The sequence below is a fragment of the Parasteatoda tepidariorum genome, unplaced genomic scaffold (assembly GCF_043381705.1).
Source record: "Parasteatoda tepidariorum isolate YZ-2023 unplaced genomic scaffold, CAS_Ptep_4.0 HiC_scaffold_369, whole genome shotgun sequence".
NCBI lineage: Eukaryota > Metazoa > Arthropoda > Arachnida > Araneae > Theridiidae > Parasteatoda > Parasteatoda tepidariorum.
Window position 1 is genome coordinate 3,160 of NW_027261702.1, and position 20,727 is coordinate 23,886.

Below are 20,727 nucleotides of genomic sequence, written 5' to 3' on the forward strand. Positions count from 1 at the left end.
GCGTGCAATACTGTTTTCCGTATATATATGTGGGTGTGGGTGTGTGTGTTACTGTGGATAACCAAAACTGGTGGTTGTTGACAATCGCATAGCCGCTTAATAAATGTCCGAACTATATACTAGGCCTAGTTAAGTGCAACTTCCCGGTATGCCCTACATGAATTGCTATTGCATATATGCATTTAACCGGTACTTCGAACTCTGTTGTTTTTCCTATCCTCAACAGATATTAAAATATCAAATAAATCAACGAATAAATTAGTATCAAATCGAATATAACATATATTTTGGACATTCACCGAAGCGACCATGTGATTGTTGACATTCACTGGTGAAGGTCGACATTCTCTTGATTTTAGTCATTCGCAGTAGCATGTATGTATATATGTGTGTGTAGATATAAACGCCTCCTGTAATTATGTTTTACAAATGCAATAAATCACATTTAATTAGTTCATTTATCATTCGGTTAGCTAGGAATCAGGCCCACGGCTGTTCGCTGACAAGCGTCAGCCATGCGGTCTGGTTCCAAGATAACGAAATACTTATATTCTAATGTATTTCTGCTCAAATATATTGGATATTACGTTAAAGTTTTTTTAGTATAAGACTAGGTTGGAGTTTAGTGACACATTTAAAAATCCTTCCATTTAATCCATATCTAATATTATTAAAAATTGCAATTTCCTGTATTCATTGAATCATTATTCCTTTACATTTTTATTTCAAGACAGAAACATTACAATTTTGTATTTAAATCAAGGATAATTACAATGTTTTATTTTTGTCTATGAAGTTCGTCAATGAAATTACATATTTGTTATTATGCCAATGGAATTACACTTTCACATTTCTACTATTTTTGATTTATAGAAATAGGGTTAAAACTCCAAAATTTACAATTTGATGCGATGCATTTAAACAGTTTCAAGTGAAAAAGAAATATACTTGATATAAATAGATTAAATAATGCCACTGAAAGAGCGATAGAAAATGATATGAATGATAGTTCTACCTCCCCCTGAGTAATATTTCGCAAGTTCTTTTTCAGATTTTTCAATGTGAAATGATTTCACCATAAACCTTTCTTGGCATAAACGATTTTATTTAGATGCATTCTTATGCCACGGCACAAACATGAAGTATATAGAAAATAATAGTAATTAATCACATAATCAATGAAACTTCGCGCTCCATCATAGAACATTCCAGTCTTCTCACACCAAGCTAGAGAACAGCCCCCAGCTTCTTTTTTTTTCTTAAGTTTTTTCGTATCTCGCTGCGCCATCTATTGTCGACGATTCTTACAAGTCCCCCCAAAGGAAACACATTCGTCACCTTAGAGACAATGCTGCTGAGAGAGAGAGAGAGAAAACCTGAAAAATACAATAAACAAAAAAAAACAGCACCACAGCTTCTATTCAGGTGATGAAATTCTCGCCATCTATTGTCGACGATTCTTACACCCTGTGTCGAAACACAGAACAAAAGAGGGAAACACGTGAGTTGAAAGAAGAAAAAATCACTAACATGTTACAAGAAGTGACTTGACTACTAGGGAGGAGAGAACACGCTAGGAACAAGATAATATCTAAGAAAAGAAGGGAATTAAGAAACAGTCGTGGTGAGTATAGGACTACATACCCTCCAACTGCTACGGAATTCCCGTAGTTTCAGAAATCTTCTTTTCAGACGGTAGCAAAATTAATGTCTCAATATTTAAAAAAAATTAATTTTAGCGTAACTTGTCCACTATTACTTATAAAAGTGCAGGCCATATGGCTATATTCTTAAGTTCTGATAAAAGTTTTATGAGAGATCCATTTGCTTTAAAAATTTCTACTTTGGTTCGCTACCACTAGAAAGAATTATTTTCAAAATCTTCATAAGTTGGAGGGTATGGGACTAAATAAAGAAATTGTGTTACTGGCTGGTGGTCAGTAGTAAATAACAATATAAATAGTGATTACTTTTTTTCAAAAATTGAAGATTCTAAACTCTTAAAAAAACTGTATTATTAACGAAGTGTTTAATTTGAAGCACTTCCCAAAACATGATAAACGCTATAATTTGTTGTAAAATGATTCAGTGACAAATGGCTGCATTGAATAAAGAGACCATATTTGATTATAGCACAAATTTAATAATAGTAAAGCAATAAAAACAACAAAATGATGGTACAATATCTTTATGGATTTTCCAATAAGCCATCCATTCTTATCCATAGCTTGCCACACAAGTGATTACAGAATTATTGCGATTACAACGCCCTCTTTTGATGAGACAGAAATTCGGAACACAGTTAATTTCTGAAATGACGAAAAACTTTTCTGTCTTCTCCAAGTAAGTTCCTATATAGTTTAAGTATTGCGTATAACGTTTTAAAAATAACAAAATTTAGAATTTGAATTTTTTAATTAATGTAACACAAAATTAATACTTATTAACAAAATAAATTTATAATTTCATTTAGTTCAGATTAATTAATAAAATCTGAACTAAAATCACCATCATAAAATTATATTAGATACATTACTTTTAATTAAAACCAACCATAAATTAAAACAAAGCGAGATTAAGTTAACTTGAATGAAACCTTTGATAACCAAATTGAGTCCTCTAAATTTTTAACCGGTTTATAACAATCCGAACGTCGCGTGCAATACTGTTTTCCGTATAAAAAATAGTCTGAGAAGTTAAAAAGCACATGCTTTGGAACACGCGTTTTAGGCAAACAAAAGTGGCGATTCACAAAACTAAGTTTTTGAACACCATTATTTATATTAAGTGGCCCTAATGATTTGGGTGACCAGTAATTTTACCTCATAGTGTTGGGGATGAGCTGAGAACCCATTGCAGGTATTGAAAACTATTTTTATTTTAGTTCCTATGTCTTTTAACAGTTGGAGTTTTCACCCATCCTCCCACCTACTTAGCTCCCTTCGTGTGATTATCTATTACTCCCTCTCCCCAATTTGTCAACCCACTTTTCCCTCGCAACATATTGATGATTTTCCTTGATTAAAAACTTTATTTGCTTCAAAAATATACAAAATGGAAATAACAGTCGACATTTTTCAAACTCTCAAAAATAGATGCCTATATTCAAGATTTATCAGAATTGAAACGTTACGTCTCACGTCAACATTTACGTATTGCTGGTCTTGAAAATGAGTGCTTATTCTTGAAGTGCTTGAAACACGTCGACTGTTATTTCCAATTTCTATATTTTTGAAGTGAATAAAGTTTTTAATTACGTAATATCTAATCACTTCAGTTTTTTTTTATTTTTTATTTAATGTTAGTGAGTTGTTTTCTGAATCACTGTATTTCACACTTTCATTCTACATTTTGACATTTGTGAATGCTCTTCATTAACTATAGTTTATGTACAATTGTTTGTACTCGTTTATCTTTAATCATTAAAAAAAAGCTACGTTCATTTTTCTTTTATTTTTTTGCGACTGTTGTTTTCAGCTTACTTGCTAATAGATTGATTTAAGCACAAGCAATAATAAGCTAATTCCGATAACCTTATTCATGGCTATTATAATGTCTTCATGATATACCAAGTATTACATAATTAGGCTCTAAGCATAAGATAATAGCTATAATTTAACACTATTTTAAAATAATAAAATTAAAAATACAATACCCATAAAGAAGTACTTGGTTACACCACTTATTGTTGATAAATGCTTTATTGTCGAACTTCTTTGACTAAAAATGTGCCATTAAAAGTCATCCAATGGAAAACTAAAGGTGATTTTCATTTATAATTTCGATCTGGGTTGAAAGCGCAACGTGAAAACTAAGTTTATTGAAGTTATACTTCTTATGCGACTTCTAACAAGGTTGCGTTAAACGTTTAACGTTACATTTTTATTGGCCGGGGAATCACGTGGTAGAATCCAGTTTTCCCTCATTTATTTCCATATTGTTTTGGTTCTCACTAGCATAAAAATAATAAAGTCATAAGAGTATTGTTTTTTACCACGTTTATATAAACTTGCCTTCGTGTATGTCTGTCCGGGTGGAATTTTGCAATCGATTTTGAACTAACTTCCCGACTAGCCACAAACTTCAAATTTCGCGCATACTTCAGAATTCGTGATCGCAACGAACTACAGGGGGCGTTGTTGTATGAAACTAATACCTGCGATTTCTATATGAACAGTCATTCATTTACTCTTGAGACGTTTTTAATGTAGCGTGTAGCATTGCAACGTTCCTCTTTATCGTGGCTAATTAAATTTAAAAAAGATAAATGTTTAATATCCTTTCTTATGCAAACGAAAACAAAATGGTATCTCTTTTTTTTATAGAAGGAACATCCAAAACACATCGGAAAAATATTTGCACATAAACAGAAAAAAATATGTATATTCTTATAAGAGTTAAAACCTAATGCCCGAGAAATAGTTTTACTAAATTTAATGATATAACATGAAATGCCTATTTAAACTTTACATGCCATAGTTTTAAGAATCATATTACTTCAAAAATTAAAATGAACAAAAAGTATACATAAGCCTCATAATTTTATGAAATTTAATTAAGTAAAAAAAGTTTTTTGACAACAATTTTCATGAAAAGATTTCAAGTTTCAGTAAAAATCATTATTTAGAAACTAAAAAACGTAAAATAAGGAATGCTTACCATACAAAGCAAACAAGAAAAAACCAATTCTAAAAATTCCTTACATTAAAATAAGCAGCTTTCATGTTTTCTCTTTTTTGATTCATAATCGGACGCAGAAAACCATTCTATTCCAGTGGTGCTATGTGGCACTTCCCTGTTGGCAAACAGAAGATAGAGAAGGTGTAGGTCCCAATTTCTTCCATGTTCCTGGATATTTTTATTCATCATTTCTTTTAAAGTCCTATTCCATCGTTCGACAGCACCCATACTCTCGGGGTGTCCGGGAGTGGAAAATCTGGGACATACGCCAAGTAAGTCTTCAAAAGATCGGGTGAGTTTGGCTGTGAAATTAGTTCCCTGATCGGAACAAATCATTTTCGGAAATCCGGTTTGAGAAAAAATCTTCATCAGGACGTTGCATGTGGTCTTTGCACTTATTTCTCTAACAGGGATGGCTTCTGCCCATCTAGTGCATAAATCAATTGCACATATCACAAACCGATGACCTCTTTTGGATGGTGGTTCTAACGGTCCAATGCAATCAACACTTCATACTTCAAAGGGTGTTTCTGGTCTGACGATAGGTTGGATTGGAATTCTATCTTTATATGTGATTGTTCGCTTCAATTGACATTCTTTGCAGCTTTCACAGAACTTCTTAACGTCTTGTTTGATAGTAGGCCAGAAGAATGAATATTTATGTCGTTGAGTTGTCTTTTTCTCACCGAGGTGACCAGCAAGAGGAATTTCATGAGCCATTCTCAGAACTTCTGTTCTTTTCTCTAAGGGTAACACAACTTGTTTGATGTTTTCGCCACAAATATTCTCCGAGTGAAGTAGAATTTCGTTTTGAACTGTATAAGCATTTTTGTTCCTTTTCGCCCATTCAAAGCATTTTTCTAGACTCTCATCTTGTTCTTGAAGAGTCTTAAAATCCAATTTAGTGTCATTTTCCATTCTTGCATTCTTAATGTCTTTTTGTGAAATTTGGGTAATGACAGCACAATTTGAAGTATTTTCTTTCAATGGTGATGGTTCGTCGCTAGAGTCTTCCCCCTCTGAAGAGGTATTCCATTGAAGATTACTGTGACAAAGCTCAATATTTTCACACAGTATCTCATAAGCTGAAGAACTTAGCAGCAAATCGGTTACCAGCTTCTTTGAAACAGCACAGGTGATAGGTACACTACCATGAAGTTCGTCATTTATTTTCATTTGGAAAATTTTCAGTGGAGTGACTTCGCTTTCTCCGAAAGCAGAAGATATCTCTATTTTACTTTCTCCTTCACAAGGTATGTCGGCGACTAACTTCTCGCGGACTACCGATATCTGGGCTCCTGTGTCTACAATGCCATTTAGAACCACGTTTCCGCATTTAACTCTGACGAGTTTTAAATCATCTATGTTTCCAGATATATCCACGGATTTTGAGACAGGAATAGAGATCTTGGCAGTTAGCACTTCTGGTTTTTCTTTTTCTAAAGGGAGTGGTGACGATTGGATTAGATTGTTTTGGGCAGTTGTAGGAGTGTTTCTAGGTTGCCGATTTTTAAGGCAAAATCTGGATGTATGGCCTTCTCTTCCACAAGTATAACAAGATAGTTTGGAAAACGACCTCTGTAGTTCATCACTCTTACGGGGTGTATATGCGCTTGATGAGCCCTGTTTGTAGAATGATTTGTTTCTTGAATTTCTTTCTGAAGGTGGAGAACGAGGTCGCCACTTTTCATTAGTTTTGTCTTTTGAGGGAATTCCAGTTGTTTTCCTTGAATCATTACGTACACTGTCATATTCGTCAAGCTTATCCGCTAATTTGGTTGGAGAAACGAAATTTGCCCACTCATCAAGAAGGTGGTCTCTTACTTCATGAGGTACCTTTTTCTTAAGTTGATCAGTGATAATGAGATTTTTTAAACTGGCAAAGTCTTTGATTTCAAGTCCATCAATCCACTCTTCGAAATAATTCGTGATTTCATAACAAAAATCCCTCCACGATTTTTCAGTGCTTTTCTGGTGCATCACAAACTTTTTTCTAAAACTTTCAGGATTCAATTTAAATCTCTTTAATAAGATGGTCTTAATGTATTCGTAGTCTTCAAATTTTTCTTCAGATTCTCTACCAATTAGTTGAATGATTTCAGAAGGCAATAAAGTTAATAAACATGACACCCAGTCTTTAGAATCAATCCCTGTTCTTTTAGCCTGTCTTTCAAATAAAGATAAATAAATCACAATATCATCATCCCTTAACTTGAATTTAGGAATGAGCTTAATTAAGTCAACGTTATGTTGTACGTTTCCATTGGGCGATGAAGTTTGAGTTAGTTGAGTACGGGATTCAATTTCAAGTTTTTTCAACTCAAATTCCATTTGTTCTCTTTTCTCCTGAGCTTCGATTTCGTCCTTCCTTCGCTGTTCCTCAATTTCTTCCTTCCTTCGCTTCTCTTCCACAATTGAGAAAAACATTTCTCTGGCAAACGCTTCATCATATGTGTCATTTTGTGTTATTTTGTTTTTTAGTATTATAATTTTCATACTTGGATCCACATCAATATATACTTTCCTACAAGTTCACAAATTCGAAACATAAAAATTATTTTAACCAAAATAATTATTCTTAGAACAAAATTCAAATTCTACGTGAGAATGAAAACTTTAACTGAATATTTTAAATCATTAGATGCGATAAGAAATTTATAGATAACTTTCGTATAAATTTCTCATTAAAATGTACGAAAACAAAATATATCATACGTATAAAAAAATTCAACAATGATACAATTCAATATCAAAATAATCAAATAGAATAAAACAAACTCAGTTTTGTATTTTTTTTTCTTATTAAAAGACACTTGCCTCTTCTTTCAGAAATAAAAAAAAAAACATTTTATGCAAAAATAAAAGAAACAGAACAATCGTTTTAGAATGAGACTTCCAAGGTTGGTTGACGCCAAATTATATTCCGTTATTTGATACAACCTATGCTTTTTTTTGTTTGTTTAATAAATCTTAGTTGATATAAATAATAGATCATTCAGCATTCTTTATTTTTGAAATACGATTGCAATGTTATATTTTATGCTGCTTCCAAAAATTTCCAAAACAGAATTTAAAAACCACAATAAATTCAATTTTAAATTTTCAATTACGATACCACGCTATATGTTATGCACTGGCTTGCTTCCAACAATTTCCAAAACAGAACTTAAAAACAACAATAAATTCAATATAATGAAATAAAATTTTCAATTATCTGGGACGAAAATCAAAACAACAAGAACAACCAAATTCTTTTTAGAAATATGCTATCTACGTACTCTGGCGAGTAAAATAATTCACTTTAGAACACTGGCGTGTTCGTACTCTGACGAGTAAACTAAATTAATGTTCCATGTCGAAACACAAACATTTAATTTCCATTTTGTATAATTTTCGCCCAAATAATTATAATTACTTATTTATGGGAGCATACATTTACAAATATAAAGTGAGCTCTCACCTGGTTTTTGGTTCTGCATCATCTTCGGCGGCTGCGCCAGTAATATTTCGCAGGTTCTTTTTCAGATTTTTCAATGTGAAATGATTTCACCATAAACCTTTCTTGGCATAAACGATTTTATTTAGATGCATACTTATGCCACGGAACAAACATGAAGTATATAGAAAATAATAGTAATTAATCACATAATCAATGAAACTTCGCGCTCTATCATAGAACATTCCAGTCTTTTCACACCAAGCTAGAGAACAGCCTCCCGCTTCTTTTTTTTCCTTAAGTTTTTGTCCGTATCTCGCAGCGCCATCTATTGTCGACGATTCTTATACTAACTATTTACAATTAACTTAAAAATATTCTCGTACTGCCATCAGGTGTGTTGTTGTTGTTAATTTACGTCGCACTAGAGCTGCACAATGGGCTATTGGCGACGGTCTGGAAAGCATTCCGGAGGATGATCCGAAGACATGCCATCACAATTTTGATCCTCTGCGGAGGGGATGGCACCCTCGCTGCGGTAGCTCGACGACCTGCGCGCGAAGTCGAGAACTTTACAGTAGCACAGTTTAACGAGGACCAGTACTGCACACCCTCGGTCCCTACGCAGACTGATCCAAGTGGTCACCCACCCGCACACTGACCGTAGCCAGTGATGCTTGACTTCGCCATCAGGTGTGTAAAATGAGAAATAAAATGTTTTCCGGGCAAAAGAAATGAATTAGTTTTATTCTTATTGGCGCGTTACTACTGAACACTCCAGCCCGTTAATATCACGGGAGCGAGAAATAGCGGACGAAAACTCACCCCGTCATTTTCACGGGAGCGAGAAGGAAGGGGTTAAAAAACTATATTGTTTATTACAAACTTATTGTTCGTGAGAAATATTATAGTATTAGCAAAATATTGTATTTTAAGTTCATTAAAAACTATAGGGTTTAAGAAGAATTAAAAATATATATATATTTGCGGACCAAAGTTTTCTAAAGCAGTATCAGATCATATGCTCTAATCACAAAGTTAAAGGATACACAATCCGATCAAGGTTAAGTTACGGAGCTTTGTATATAGTAGTCGCCGCACTCTTATATATCTTAAATTCAAAGAATCAAAAACCATTATCAACCAATCGACCAGTCTCTTCTTTTTTCTTCCTTTCTTTAATTTTAAAAAAAGGAGGGAAAAAAATATGTTTATTGCCATTATAAACTATATTAATGCCATTATATAAATGCCATTTTGTGTTACAGTAAATTTGAGAAACGAAGATAAATTTTTAAAAATTTTGAATTGCACCACGTTTAAATCAAAAAGATGGAAAAGATAATATATTTTTTTTCCTGAATAACCTAGGGTTAAGCTTACGGGTTACTAAGTATTTGAAAAATCCTTAATCAACCAAGTTTTTTTTAAAAAGTAATGCTTATTCAGATAAATGTCACTACATATTACAACAAATTTGAGGTATGAAGGAGAATTTTTTAAAAGTTTTGAATTGCACCACATTTAAATCAAAAAGTTAGAAAAGAAAATACTTTTTTTCCGGTGAATATCTTAGGCTTAATAAGTATTTGAAATGCATTACATTTTCAGTTATATATTAAATTTTTTAGAAACCATCCAGCTTGAGTGATAAAAGACCTCGTCTTATAAGAAATAAGTCTGTTCAGTGGGCAGATTGGGAGCTGCAAGATGTCATCGCATATCCTCCGAAAAAGAAAACAGAAGCTCTCATTGATGAATCGATTCAAACAGAAATTGAGGTAAGTTTAAATGATATGATATGGAAAAAAAATTTTTGAATTTCAAGTTTTATTTGGAATAAGGAAATTTAAACGTCATATATCACTTTATCCATCTCATTCGTTTCATATCTCACCACTCCACCGATAACCAGTTATTCAGGTCATTTAAAAAACTGATAAATATGAAGATTCTTTCTTACTCTATATTTACATCTCAAATATGTATGAATGTAGCATTTTATAGTTTGCCCTTTACTACACATTTTATAGTTTTCCAGTGAGAAACATACTTTTTCTTTGACCTATTTAATGAACCAATTGTAATTACTCAAGTTTCTCTTTTCCATAAAACAATACATCATTACGGCACTATTTGCAAGATATTCCCTAATTTTTAGTCGAGAGCACTTCGATACCTGTGTCACTTGGGTGTCCGTTCTCTCATTATGATGGTTAAATAAAGCATATGGTAATGGTTAAGTAAATGGCTAAATAATATATATATATATNTAAATCATTACCTTAAAAAATTCAATTTTTGTGCTCAGTTTACACATCGGAATAGAATTCATATGGCAAGAATGAAACATTATTTTGAATTATTTGAAATAAAAAAATTGTAAACATTAAAAAATTAAAAATAAAATACAATTATTAATTTATTGGATTTCTAGGGGTGTAGTCACACTCTCTTGACCCCTTTTATGGGTACCATGTCATAACAAATGATTACTCAATGTAAAAACTTTTGAATAACATCTTTTTGGCTATTAAATTTTACAATATTCTAATATAGAATACAAAAAAGTTTTCAAGATTAAATTTTTTTTAATTGTTGTTTCATTCTTCATATTTAATTATATAATAATTATTGTAATAATTTTACCATTTAACATTTTGCGTACTTACATTTATCAAATTACACCTAAATTTATCAGCTTATACAAATTTTAAAATTTAAAATCTAATTAAATATGTGCTTTTTAAAAATATATTCTTCAGATAAAACAGAAATTTTTAGTTTTTAATTGAATATTAGTTTAAGATTAAGTAAATAAAGTATTATTAATGCTGGAGGGAAAAAAATATGTCATCAATTTATCTCTTCAATCATAACATTATCAATCGATGGAATCAATTTCGTTAAGATCTGAAATTTTACAAATAAATCTGCTCAAATGATCACAATGATTATAAACAATTTTCTAGATTTAAATACGGAATTTAAAGAAATTAATATTACTTAATATTTCTCAAAATGTATAATTATTTTATAGCCTCTTCCAAAAGGAGTTACGCCTCTAGTTGATGATATGATTCAAACCTCATTTGAAATTGGGTAACTATTCTGGTATAAGTATAAACGCTTATGTTAATTTTATTTTCAGTTCTTATTAATATTAGCATTTTTTTAACTTTAGATTTCGATGCTTTATGTCATTTTTCATATTTTGAATTGTATTTAATAAAATTTGGCTGCATGAATTTGGTACATTACTACTTACTTAGCTCTGCAGTCTATGAAGGACCTTGGTCTCCTTTAGCACACAGATCCAAATTTTTCTATTCTTGCCTTTATCTTCGAATTTTTTATTTTAATTTTCTGCTTAAATCTCCACGTCAGTACATGTATTCATCTGGAACTTCATACATCAATTTGATTGCAAAATACTTTTTCAATTAAATTTTTTTACATAATTTATATATTCACCACCAAAAATCCAATATGTTATATGATGAACAACATTTAAAAAAAATATTTCAAGTTTTGGTTTGTTTGTTTATATGTTTTCACAAAGTAATTGTCTATGTACAATCAATTATTATAAAAAAAATTATAAGAAAGCAGAGAAATTCAATTCAAGTAGTCTTTAGAACAGTTTCATGGCAAATAAATATCGAATTGTATTTGATTCTAGTGGATTTTGTTTCATCACCAAAATGAGAAGAAATACGCTAAGTATCATAAAATATGAAAAAATATTAAAAATTTAAATTTATCACTTTTTCTGTAATAATTAAAGAATGTATAAAAGTTAAATTTGATAAATTTAGTATTTTCTTTTTAAAAAAAAATCTTCATAGTATTTGTGAATTTATTTTCTTTTTAAACTACATATTTTAAAGAAAATGGCAGTTTCTGTGATTGTTTAACCCTTTTCGGTGCAGTGTAGCCAGTTTGGCAACACGAATTCAACAAATGCTACAAACCATTAGGTATGTTAAACCCAATGCTTTTAAAAGTTTAGCTACCGCTATTCTTTAAACACGTTGTTTAAATTGGAATATATTGGATCGCCTTTTCCAACGTCCTGCCTGACAAAATTTTTTAATTGAAATTTGCTGTTCCGGAAAGGGTTAAAGCTAGGGTTTCAGAAGCATAATGTACTTTTCCTGTAAAATGCAATGTTAAAAAATACTTTTATGTTCTACCGATTTCAGTTCCATTGCATCACGTTCTCGTACGTCCTCCATGAACACCTGCACCACACTGGACGAAGAGGAGGTTAAGCAATCAGCATTAATTGATCTCATCACCCATCTTGAAGATACTGCTGCTCTTTTACGGGAATATCTTATTATGCCACAACCCAAACCAGAAGAACAGAGTTTCATAAAAAATGAACAGACATTTTTCCTACTCAAATACCAAATTGCCTTAGTTTGTTTTACACAGGTAAATTGTCCACCCCTGTTATTAATCATACGTATTATTTGAGAAATACTGGTAATTTGTACTTTAGATGAAATTATTCCATTCTAAATTAACTTTATTTGTATATCAGAACCAAATGATCTATTACGCACAGTTTTTATAGGAGAAAAGCCACGAAACATCTAATAAATTGCATGCTTCGCTTCCTAATGCTTATACAGCCTCGAGATCCGTTAAGGTAGATAAAGCTTTTGTCGCTAAAAATATCGCCAAAAACGTAGCACAGTTGTCGACGGCTCCCCTGTCAACCAGTGTCTTTCCCCAGCCTGTTAGTTGTCATTGTGCATCCGTTGAAATATTTAATGAGCCAAACTAAAATCAGCGTTTTTGGGAAAAGGTTACAAGATAAACAGAAAATTAGAAAAATTCAGCCAAAAATATGGACAAAACACATTTTTTCATATAAAAGACAAGAACAAACGTTTTTGCTAAGATTTGTTCCTTGCTAACGACCGGAATGCTTATATAAATTGCATAGTTTTTTTTTTTTTTATTTATTTATTTAATTTTTTTTTTAACTCGGGACATTTTTTTTTGAGTGGGGCTGTCATGTATGTGAAAAAATACGTAATGTAATTTTATAAATTGTTATAATATTTTTAAAAAAGGGATAATCACTTAAATAAGAAATTATCAACTAAAATCCTTAGGCATGTAATGATTGTTAAACTATTTTTTCTTTTTAAGCTCCTTTACAGTATTTTTCTTATTGCGTTCATATTTAAATAAAATAATAATTGTATCTTATCTTATGAGAGGGGATATTTCTTAAAGATTATATAACAAAAATATTTAGAATTTTTTAGAGTTTAATAGCCTTATTTGCATGGTGGAATCATATTTATCATACTATAACGAATATTTTTCTTTCAAGTAAGCTGTGAGTGTTTAAATTATAATTCTATTCATGTTTGGTTAAATTAAAATCAATTTTCTTCACAGTTAGTGAGTATCCTGATTCTTACCCTGTTCGACAGCTTAGAGGAGGATGTACGAGATACAAGCTATTTCGCACTTGTAAGTTATATACTAAGTTAAAATAAACAGAACTTCTTTTGGGCACCTATTTTTAAGCTAGATGAGACATTTTTCATAAAAGTTGGATTTAAAAAATAAGTTCTTTTACAACTATTATATCTTAAAAATATCTTCACTGTAAAAAATGAATATTCAAATTTCACGAAACTTTGTTTTTGGCGATGTCGTTTCTAGGTACATATACTTCAAGCAGAAATTTCGTCAAAGTGACGAAATAACTAAGTTCTTAAAAGAAATAAATTTCGTCATTCTACTTAAAAAAAAAAAAAAAAAACGCAACGCCTAATGTAGTTAACTTTCCTTATTATCACTTTATTGTGGATATCATACAGGCTGATTAACATATCCCTAACAACATAATAAAGACAGAGAGATAAATTACATCCATGCCAGAAGCGAGATTCAAACCCGAGATCTTCTTGGCACAAGGTTAACTCTTTGACCCCATACATTGTTTCATCACTGTTTTTTTTTTCTTTCAATTGTCTAGTCTTTATTCTAGTTAACAATCTCCCACAATACACTACAATAAGGTTTCGAGTTGCGGAAGCATTTTCATTATCTATGTGAGAATTCGCTTTTCGTCACAAATCATGTGATTTCTTATCGAAATGATTCTCAAAATTAACGAAATACATCTCAAGAATCGCTGAATCGTCAAAAGTGACAGTTTTATTTCATTAAACGAAACATTTTAATAAAAATGTTACGTTTTAATGAAGCAAAAATATTTTCATAAAAATATTTCAATCAAAATTTTAGTTTCTGTCATTCTTGTGTCTAAATATTCTTCGCAGAAATATTCAAAACTAAATTATTATTAAAATTGTTAGTTACGAATATGTAAAAATTCAGATATAAATATACGTTTTGAGCATAACAAACATATAATGAGAAAAAAAGGGATCTCTTTAAATAATTTTTGATTCTTATGATAGGATTTTCAAGTACTAGGACTCAATCAAAATGGTTAGAAAGCCTGACTTTAATGGTAATTGGAGCAGAGCATATTTATGTTACAAAATAATACCCTCAAATGTAATTTCTTTGTATAAACATGCACTTTTTTAGGTGAATTTGAATTCCTGACCCTTAAAATATGGGGGTAGGTAAAGTATATGTTACCAATATTTTATCAGAAAAAACAGTTGAAAGATCGGGACCCTTTATGTTAATTTCATTTTTTTGCGTAGTGCGTCCTCTTAAAGAAATCTTTATGTATGATTTCATAACTTAAAGTCTGCACTGAATAATTGGCATATTGAAAGTAGGTATTTCCAATTGTTATATTTGAGCCCTAATACGTGAAAATACGATCATTAAAATAAAACGTATTTTTTTCGCTCAAATTTCTACTCCAAAGTCTTTTGCTTGACGCAAGTAATTATATCTATTTGTTACAACATTATGCTTGATAAAAATAAAACTGAAATTGAATTGATTGAAATTTTTTTGCCATCCTTAAATTAAGTATGTTTTCATTGCATTACAGACTATAGCTTGTGGATCAGTTTTACAACTGCTGAATATGGTTCTTGTATCATTTGCCACAGGTAATTAGTTATAAATTGCTCCAATTATAAACCGTACCGGTAAAGTGAGAAATGCCAGCATTGTGGCCTGTCATTTTTTAGGAAACGTATTAAACATGAGAATTATTATACTCTTAACCTAATTATTCAATGCTTGTAGACAAAAGCTTGAAAGCATGATTTAATACGCGATGTAAAACATTTTGAGAATAACATCGCATTATTTTTTTCTTCGCTATCTTTTTATAAAAAACATTACTTAACTGGTAACACTTCTTTAGTAAATAAATAAATTTTTATGAAAAACAAATTTCACTTTAACGTGCGTATTCAGGTATTATGAATAATATCCATATTAGGAAAAATAACATTGTAGGAATACCGGGTAATGGCTCTTTAAGAGAATACCGGACAAAATACATTCTGTAACATTGTATATAATGCCGGATTTTCCACTTTGCCGATAATACACATAAATAAATAAATAAAATAAAAGATCTGATGATGACATGAAAAAAAAAAATGGTGTTTAAATGTTAAAAATTGCTTGTAACTGATTTTATAAATGAGGTAAGGTTCTCTCAGCAATTTTGAATTTATCTTATAATCTAGAACCAAGAATGATTTAGTAGCATATTTTGACATTTTTTTTATCACCTTTTAATTCGAGCTAAAATATTTTTACTCGATTAAAAACAGACGACTTTCTTCATATTAATTCATTCCTTTGAGGAGATGATATTTTAAACTAAGCAGTATCAATAACTACTGCCTTTACTCCTTTGATTATGTTCCAAAAATGTTTAAAAAATAATATTTCTAAATTTATAAAAGCAGAAGTCTTTTTTTATTAATTTATTCCTTTGAGCAAATGATATTTTAAACTGAGATATATAGTATCAAAAACTACTGCTGATTCTCGTTTGATTATGTTTAAAAAATATTCAAAAAGAATATTTCTTAATTTATTAAAGCAGGCACACATTGTTTCAAAGTTTTTAATTTTAAAAAGCAATTTCTTAATACGTTAAAATAACGTAATACGGTATTAATTAAGAAAGTCTCTTTTATGAATTTTTTTGTTTCCCTAACTAATAACTGTTGACCTGTAGTAAAAAACAGTTGAGGGGGAGGAACCCTCTCATATTAAGTTGAAGACAACTATGACAACAATAAACTTAAACATTTATTTAACAACTGAACATAACAAGCTAAAAACAGAAACATAAAAATTAAGTAAGACTGTGTGGGATAGAGACTGAGTAAAGTTCGAAGCTTCTTAAATACTGGGGCAGTTCCAAGGTTGCCGATCGTGTGTTTGTAATCCCGTTGATTCTCTTGGCGCCTACGCACCATGCCTGGCGCCACACAGTAATAATTTGTTACAAAATGTATCCATCTTCTAGCTGTTTTGTCGAAACAAATGATGAGATACAAAGTGGAAGGGACACTCATGGCTCAAACGTATTTAGCAACCGTCGTCACATTTGCTGGTCTTTACTTCATCATTTACAGAATTGATGTATGTAGAAAAAATATAACAATTTTTTCTTTTATTATTACTTTGTGAATGAATTTATATAATATTACTTCACTAGAATTAATTTTTACAGCCCAATAATTGGGAGTTCGGAACTGCTAATAAGATTGAAGACAACGTAGCGTTCGGGCAATATATTAAGATGCTGTATTTGTCTGTATCAGCGGCTACTCTGTGTGGTATGTTTTTTTTTCGTCCTCAGTTAATTATTATTATTATTATTGTTGTTGTTTCTTATTTCGCATGCAGACACGCTTACTTCATAATAGAAAATAAAATTGATGATGCTCGCTCCGCTTATCAGTCCCAGTGATTTCCTCTCATTTGTCTTTTTTTTCTTTCTTTCTTCAAACTCGTTATTTTTCATAAAGAACATTTTGTCAATAAAATTTTGTAATTATTAAAATATTGTAATTATCTTAAGTAAAAAATGTCAGAAATTTTTTTTCGAAAAAAGCACTTAAATTGTAGTAACCTTCAAACAAATTAGCATTTCAAAAATTTGTGTTTAGTTCTTAAATAAAAAAGGCCCTTTCAGCACACCATATTTCAGCTTTATAGATACATTTTTGCAGGCTGCAGAGTTGCCTGCTAGGTATTTTTTTTTATAAGTTTAACAGTTAATAGTTCTCAAAATAAATATCAAATCCTTAAATTAATTTTGCTTCATAATAAATTAGTTTATAATTTTTAAGCAGCAAAACATAATCTATTCGCGATCGCAACGCTCGAGTACGCCCTCTAGCGGGAGCCTGAAAATATCGGGCATTAGTTCCGTCATAACCTTTGGCAATGACGGACGACATTTTCTTAGCAGCAAATAAGAAGCAAAATTTCCCTAAGAAAAAGGTAGAAAAACTAGAAAAAACTAACCAGAACATGCCAAACATTGAAGCAGAACACGCCAAGCATTTGAAAAACAATTTCTCAAGAATTTTTACCTTTCTATTACCAACAACATTAATTCCGATTTCATGATCTTTTGCTGTTTCAGATGTGTGTATCACGGTAAAATAATTTTTTCTGTCCTCAATTCATTACAAATTAAAGTGAAGTCAACATTGCTTTTCTTTCGTCATTCCAATGAATTAATGTGAATTCAGAACGTACACAGAACTGTATAATAGTTATTGAATATTCTTCTTCTTAATAGAATAGTACATATTTCTGTATCTATATTATTAGGGGATTAAGGTTGTTTTTCGAAGATTCTGTTGTCTCAGGAAATGATACTTTTTACGAATAATATGACTGTTTTCATAAATGTATATTTTGTAACGTTACCCATGACTGTGAGGTTAAGTTAAACTATTTTTAGCCAACGCTCCTATGCTAATTCTGAAAATGGCACAAAACGTCAATATGGAGAAAAGCCATAGTTTTAAGAAAAAAAAAAGCTTTAGCAGTCTAATTTTGTTATGTTTAAAAACTTACTCAAATGCTGCGTTACCTGGGCTCATGAAAATTTGCATAGTGAATAAGGCATTGATTTCGATAATTTTCATCTTGGGGGGAAAATGTCGCCAAATTGCGATTGTTTAAAAAAGTTTAATATTTTTTAAACTATTTAAGTTATTTGTCCATTCTAAAGCCCAGATAATTCTTAACGGCACGATGACATGCATAGTTTAAAGTTGTTGCTTTGTTTCAAGTGTAAGGCACTTAAAATGTGGCTTTTTTATTTTTCTTTGTGAAAGTGCTTCGTAAAACGATATTTAGCTCCTGCCTCCCACTGAGATTCCGGATCTAGATTTATACCCTAAAGACAACTTCTTGATTTGTTATTGTTTAATGACGGTTGTCCTTCGTGGATTTCCTCTTCATACAGCGCGAATTCGGGCATTTCAAGAAGGCGAGTTTATTCCAATGAGTGATCCATAAGCTGTGTTGTCTTTTGGATTTGGCTCAAAGTTACGGAATTTCACATTCAAAGAGATTTAGCACTTTTACTTAGCCTTTTATATATATACGTACGTTTTTCTGTCCAGCAGAGTTATAGCAAAGCAATATCAGTTCTCTACAGAACTCACGCAGCATAAACATGCCGAATTTTCTCCTGGGTTTATTTTGTTTATCTTTTTCCCCTAGGTGCTGCAAATATACAACCAAATAAATGGCACGTCACATTATTAGTCAGCTTTCAAGTAAGTTCATTCCCTTATTTCTGAACATTAGCAATTTGGTTATGAATTATTAGAAGTATTCCATGCATGCCCCCCCCCATCGGTTTTAACAGATTTAAGTAGAAGATTTAAGAACTTTGTGAAAAAGGGGGGGGGGAAATCCTCTCGTCAGAATTTTAGCACTCTTGACGGGGAAAATCTAGGGTTCTTATAAGGGTAATTAAACTATCAGGAAGACCGAAAAAATAATGCTTTTTTTTCTATTTTCCCTTTTTTTTAAAATTAATTCAAAAAGTTATATTTTTAGCAAGCTTTTATTTTTAATCAATGACGTAATAATCTCATTGTCAGCAGTTTTTTAGCCATTTAGCGTGCAAATGTTCAATACCGAATAGATAAAAATCCTGTAGATACTTTCTTCGAAATGTCTGGAGATGTCATTTTGGACATCCTCCAAATTTTAAAATTTTCTGCCTCTCAGAAAATATTGTAGCAATCAGAATAAATGGAAATCTGATGGCGCAATTTTATGGTGAGTATGTGGGTGGAAAAGTACCACTCCTCCCCCAATTCCAATATATGTCCTTAAATAAGCATCGCAAATTCCCTTTTCGATCAAGTGTTCCATCACTATCCTTTTGAAACGTAGAAAACATGTAATGCTTGTATTTATGGTCAATTATAGTTCTTTTTTCTTTCTATAATCAGTAATGGCATAAGTATATTTGAAAATAATACCTTTTTTTTTTTCGGTAAATTCAATATTTTGTCAAGGTGATGCTGCTTTAAAATGTGTATTCATCAATAATAAATAATAATAATCAAAAACTTGAAAATATAAGATATTAATTTTCTGAAATTTTGATCTTCCGCGTGCTTCTTGTAAGCATTTCCTTGAGGCTTAAAAGAGAAAAGCAATTAAAATTACAAATGAAAATAAAAGTTTATTGCGCATTGAGCAATCTGGTGACATTTACAAAATCCATAAGACCTAACAATAAACGTCGAAATTACGTCACAAATTAAAAATTTCGTCAAAATTATTAATTAATTTAAAATTACGCCAATAAAATAACAAAAATAGGCTTAGATCTGTCCCTAAAGAGGAACACTGATGGGTTAAAATATTGCTTTACAACTTTAAGCAATATTCAAATAATAATAAAGTCTTCCCATTTACTTGTAAAACTTTTCCTCAATTTTTTTCAAAACTTCTTAGTAGATTAATATGCTTGGATTTAATACCCATCCGCTATGTTTACTAATTTAAAAATGTTTTTTGTTTGGTTGTGCAAGTCTTAAATTTATGAAAGTTGACATTTTTACAATTTGTCTTAATTTGTCTGTTATTCTAGATTTTATTTTTCTTTTCTATTTTCTCACATTATAGAATGTTGTCAATTTTGTATATTCTGCCTCCATTCTCGCTCAGACTGTCGGGAATTATCACAGTTACACTGTACAAGTACGAAGATCGAGTTCCATGAGCCGTCTAGCAGCAAAGTACTAATAAACATTTGTGTATTATTTGGCAAAATAAATTATATTTATGTATGAAATCGATTTTATTCGAATAATTGGGGTTCTTTAATCAAACGTACTCACACTTACACTTATATATATAATTAAAATTTCTTTTACAGTTGACTAAGTATATAATGAGATAATATTAACTGCAACATTGAATGAAAATGAAAGAAAAATGGCTTTGATTTAAATCGTCTGCTTTTTTCTTTGTTTTCTCATTTTATGATGCTCACCTATTGTATTGATTATTTCTTTATTCACATTTTTGTAAGTTGTAAAATTAAATTTAAAATTGAACGCGAATTATTAGATGCACTTCAAAATACGTATTTTTTATCAAACCTAAAAGAGTTTGAACGCAACGTATACAAT

The 20,727-nt window shown here is 30.9% G+C and overlaps 2 protein-coding genes across 2 annotated transcripts; one reads left to right on the forward strand and one right to left on the reverse strand.

Annotated features, from left to right (window-relative positions):
- Positions 1-5,190: 5,190 nt before the first annotated feature.
- LOC122270871 (uncharacterized) lies at positions 5,191-7,107 on the reverse strand. The gene has a single exon (XM_043050007.2). The coding sequence runs from the start codon at positions 7,105-7,107 to the stop codon at positions 5,191-5,193; it is 1,917 nt and encodes a 638-aa protein (XP_042905941.2).
- A 2,640-nt stretch (positions 7,108-9,747) lies between these two features.
- On the forward strand, positions 9,748-20,387 carry LOC107439833 (uncharacterized; the record flags this gene model as incomplete). Its single annotated transcript, XM_043050008.2, is given in 9 exon segments — positions 9,748-9,897; positions 11,157-11,218; positions 12,322-12,556; positions 13,538-13,612; positions 15,126-15,186; positions 16,572-16,687; positions 16,779-16,884; positions 18,794-18,849; positions 20,219-20,387. Coding segments are annotated over 9 exon segments (981 nt in total), but the record flags the coding sequence as incomplete, so codon positions are not given.
- Positions 20,388-20,727: the final 340 nt, after the last annotated feature.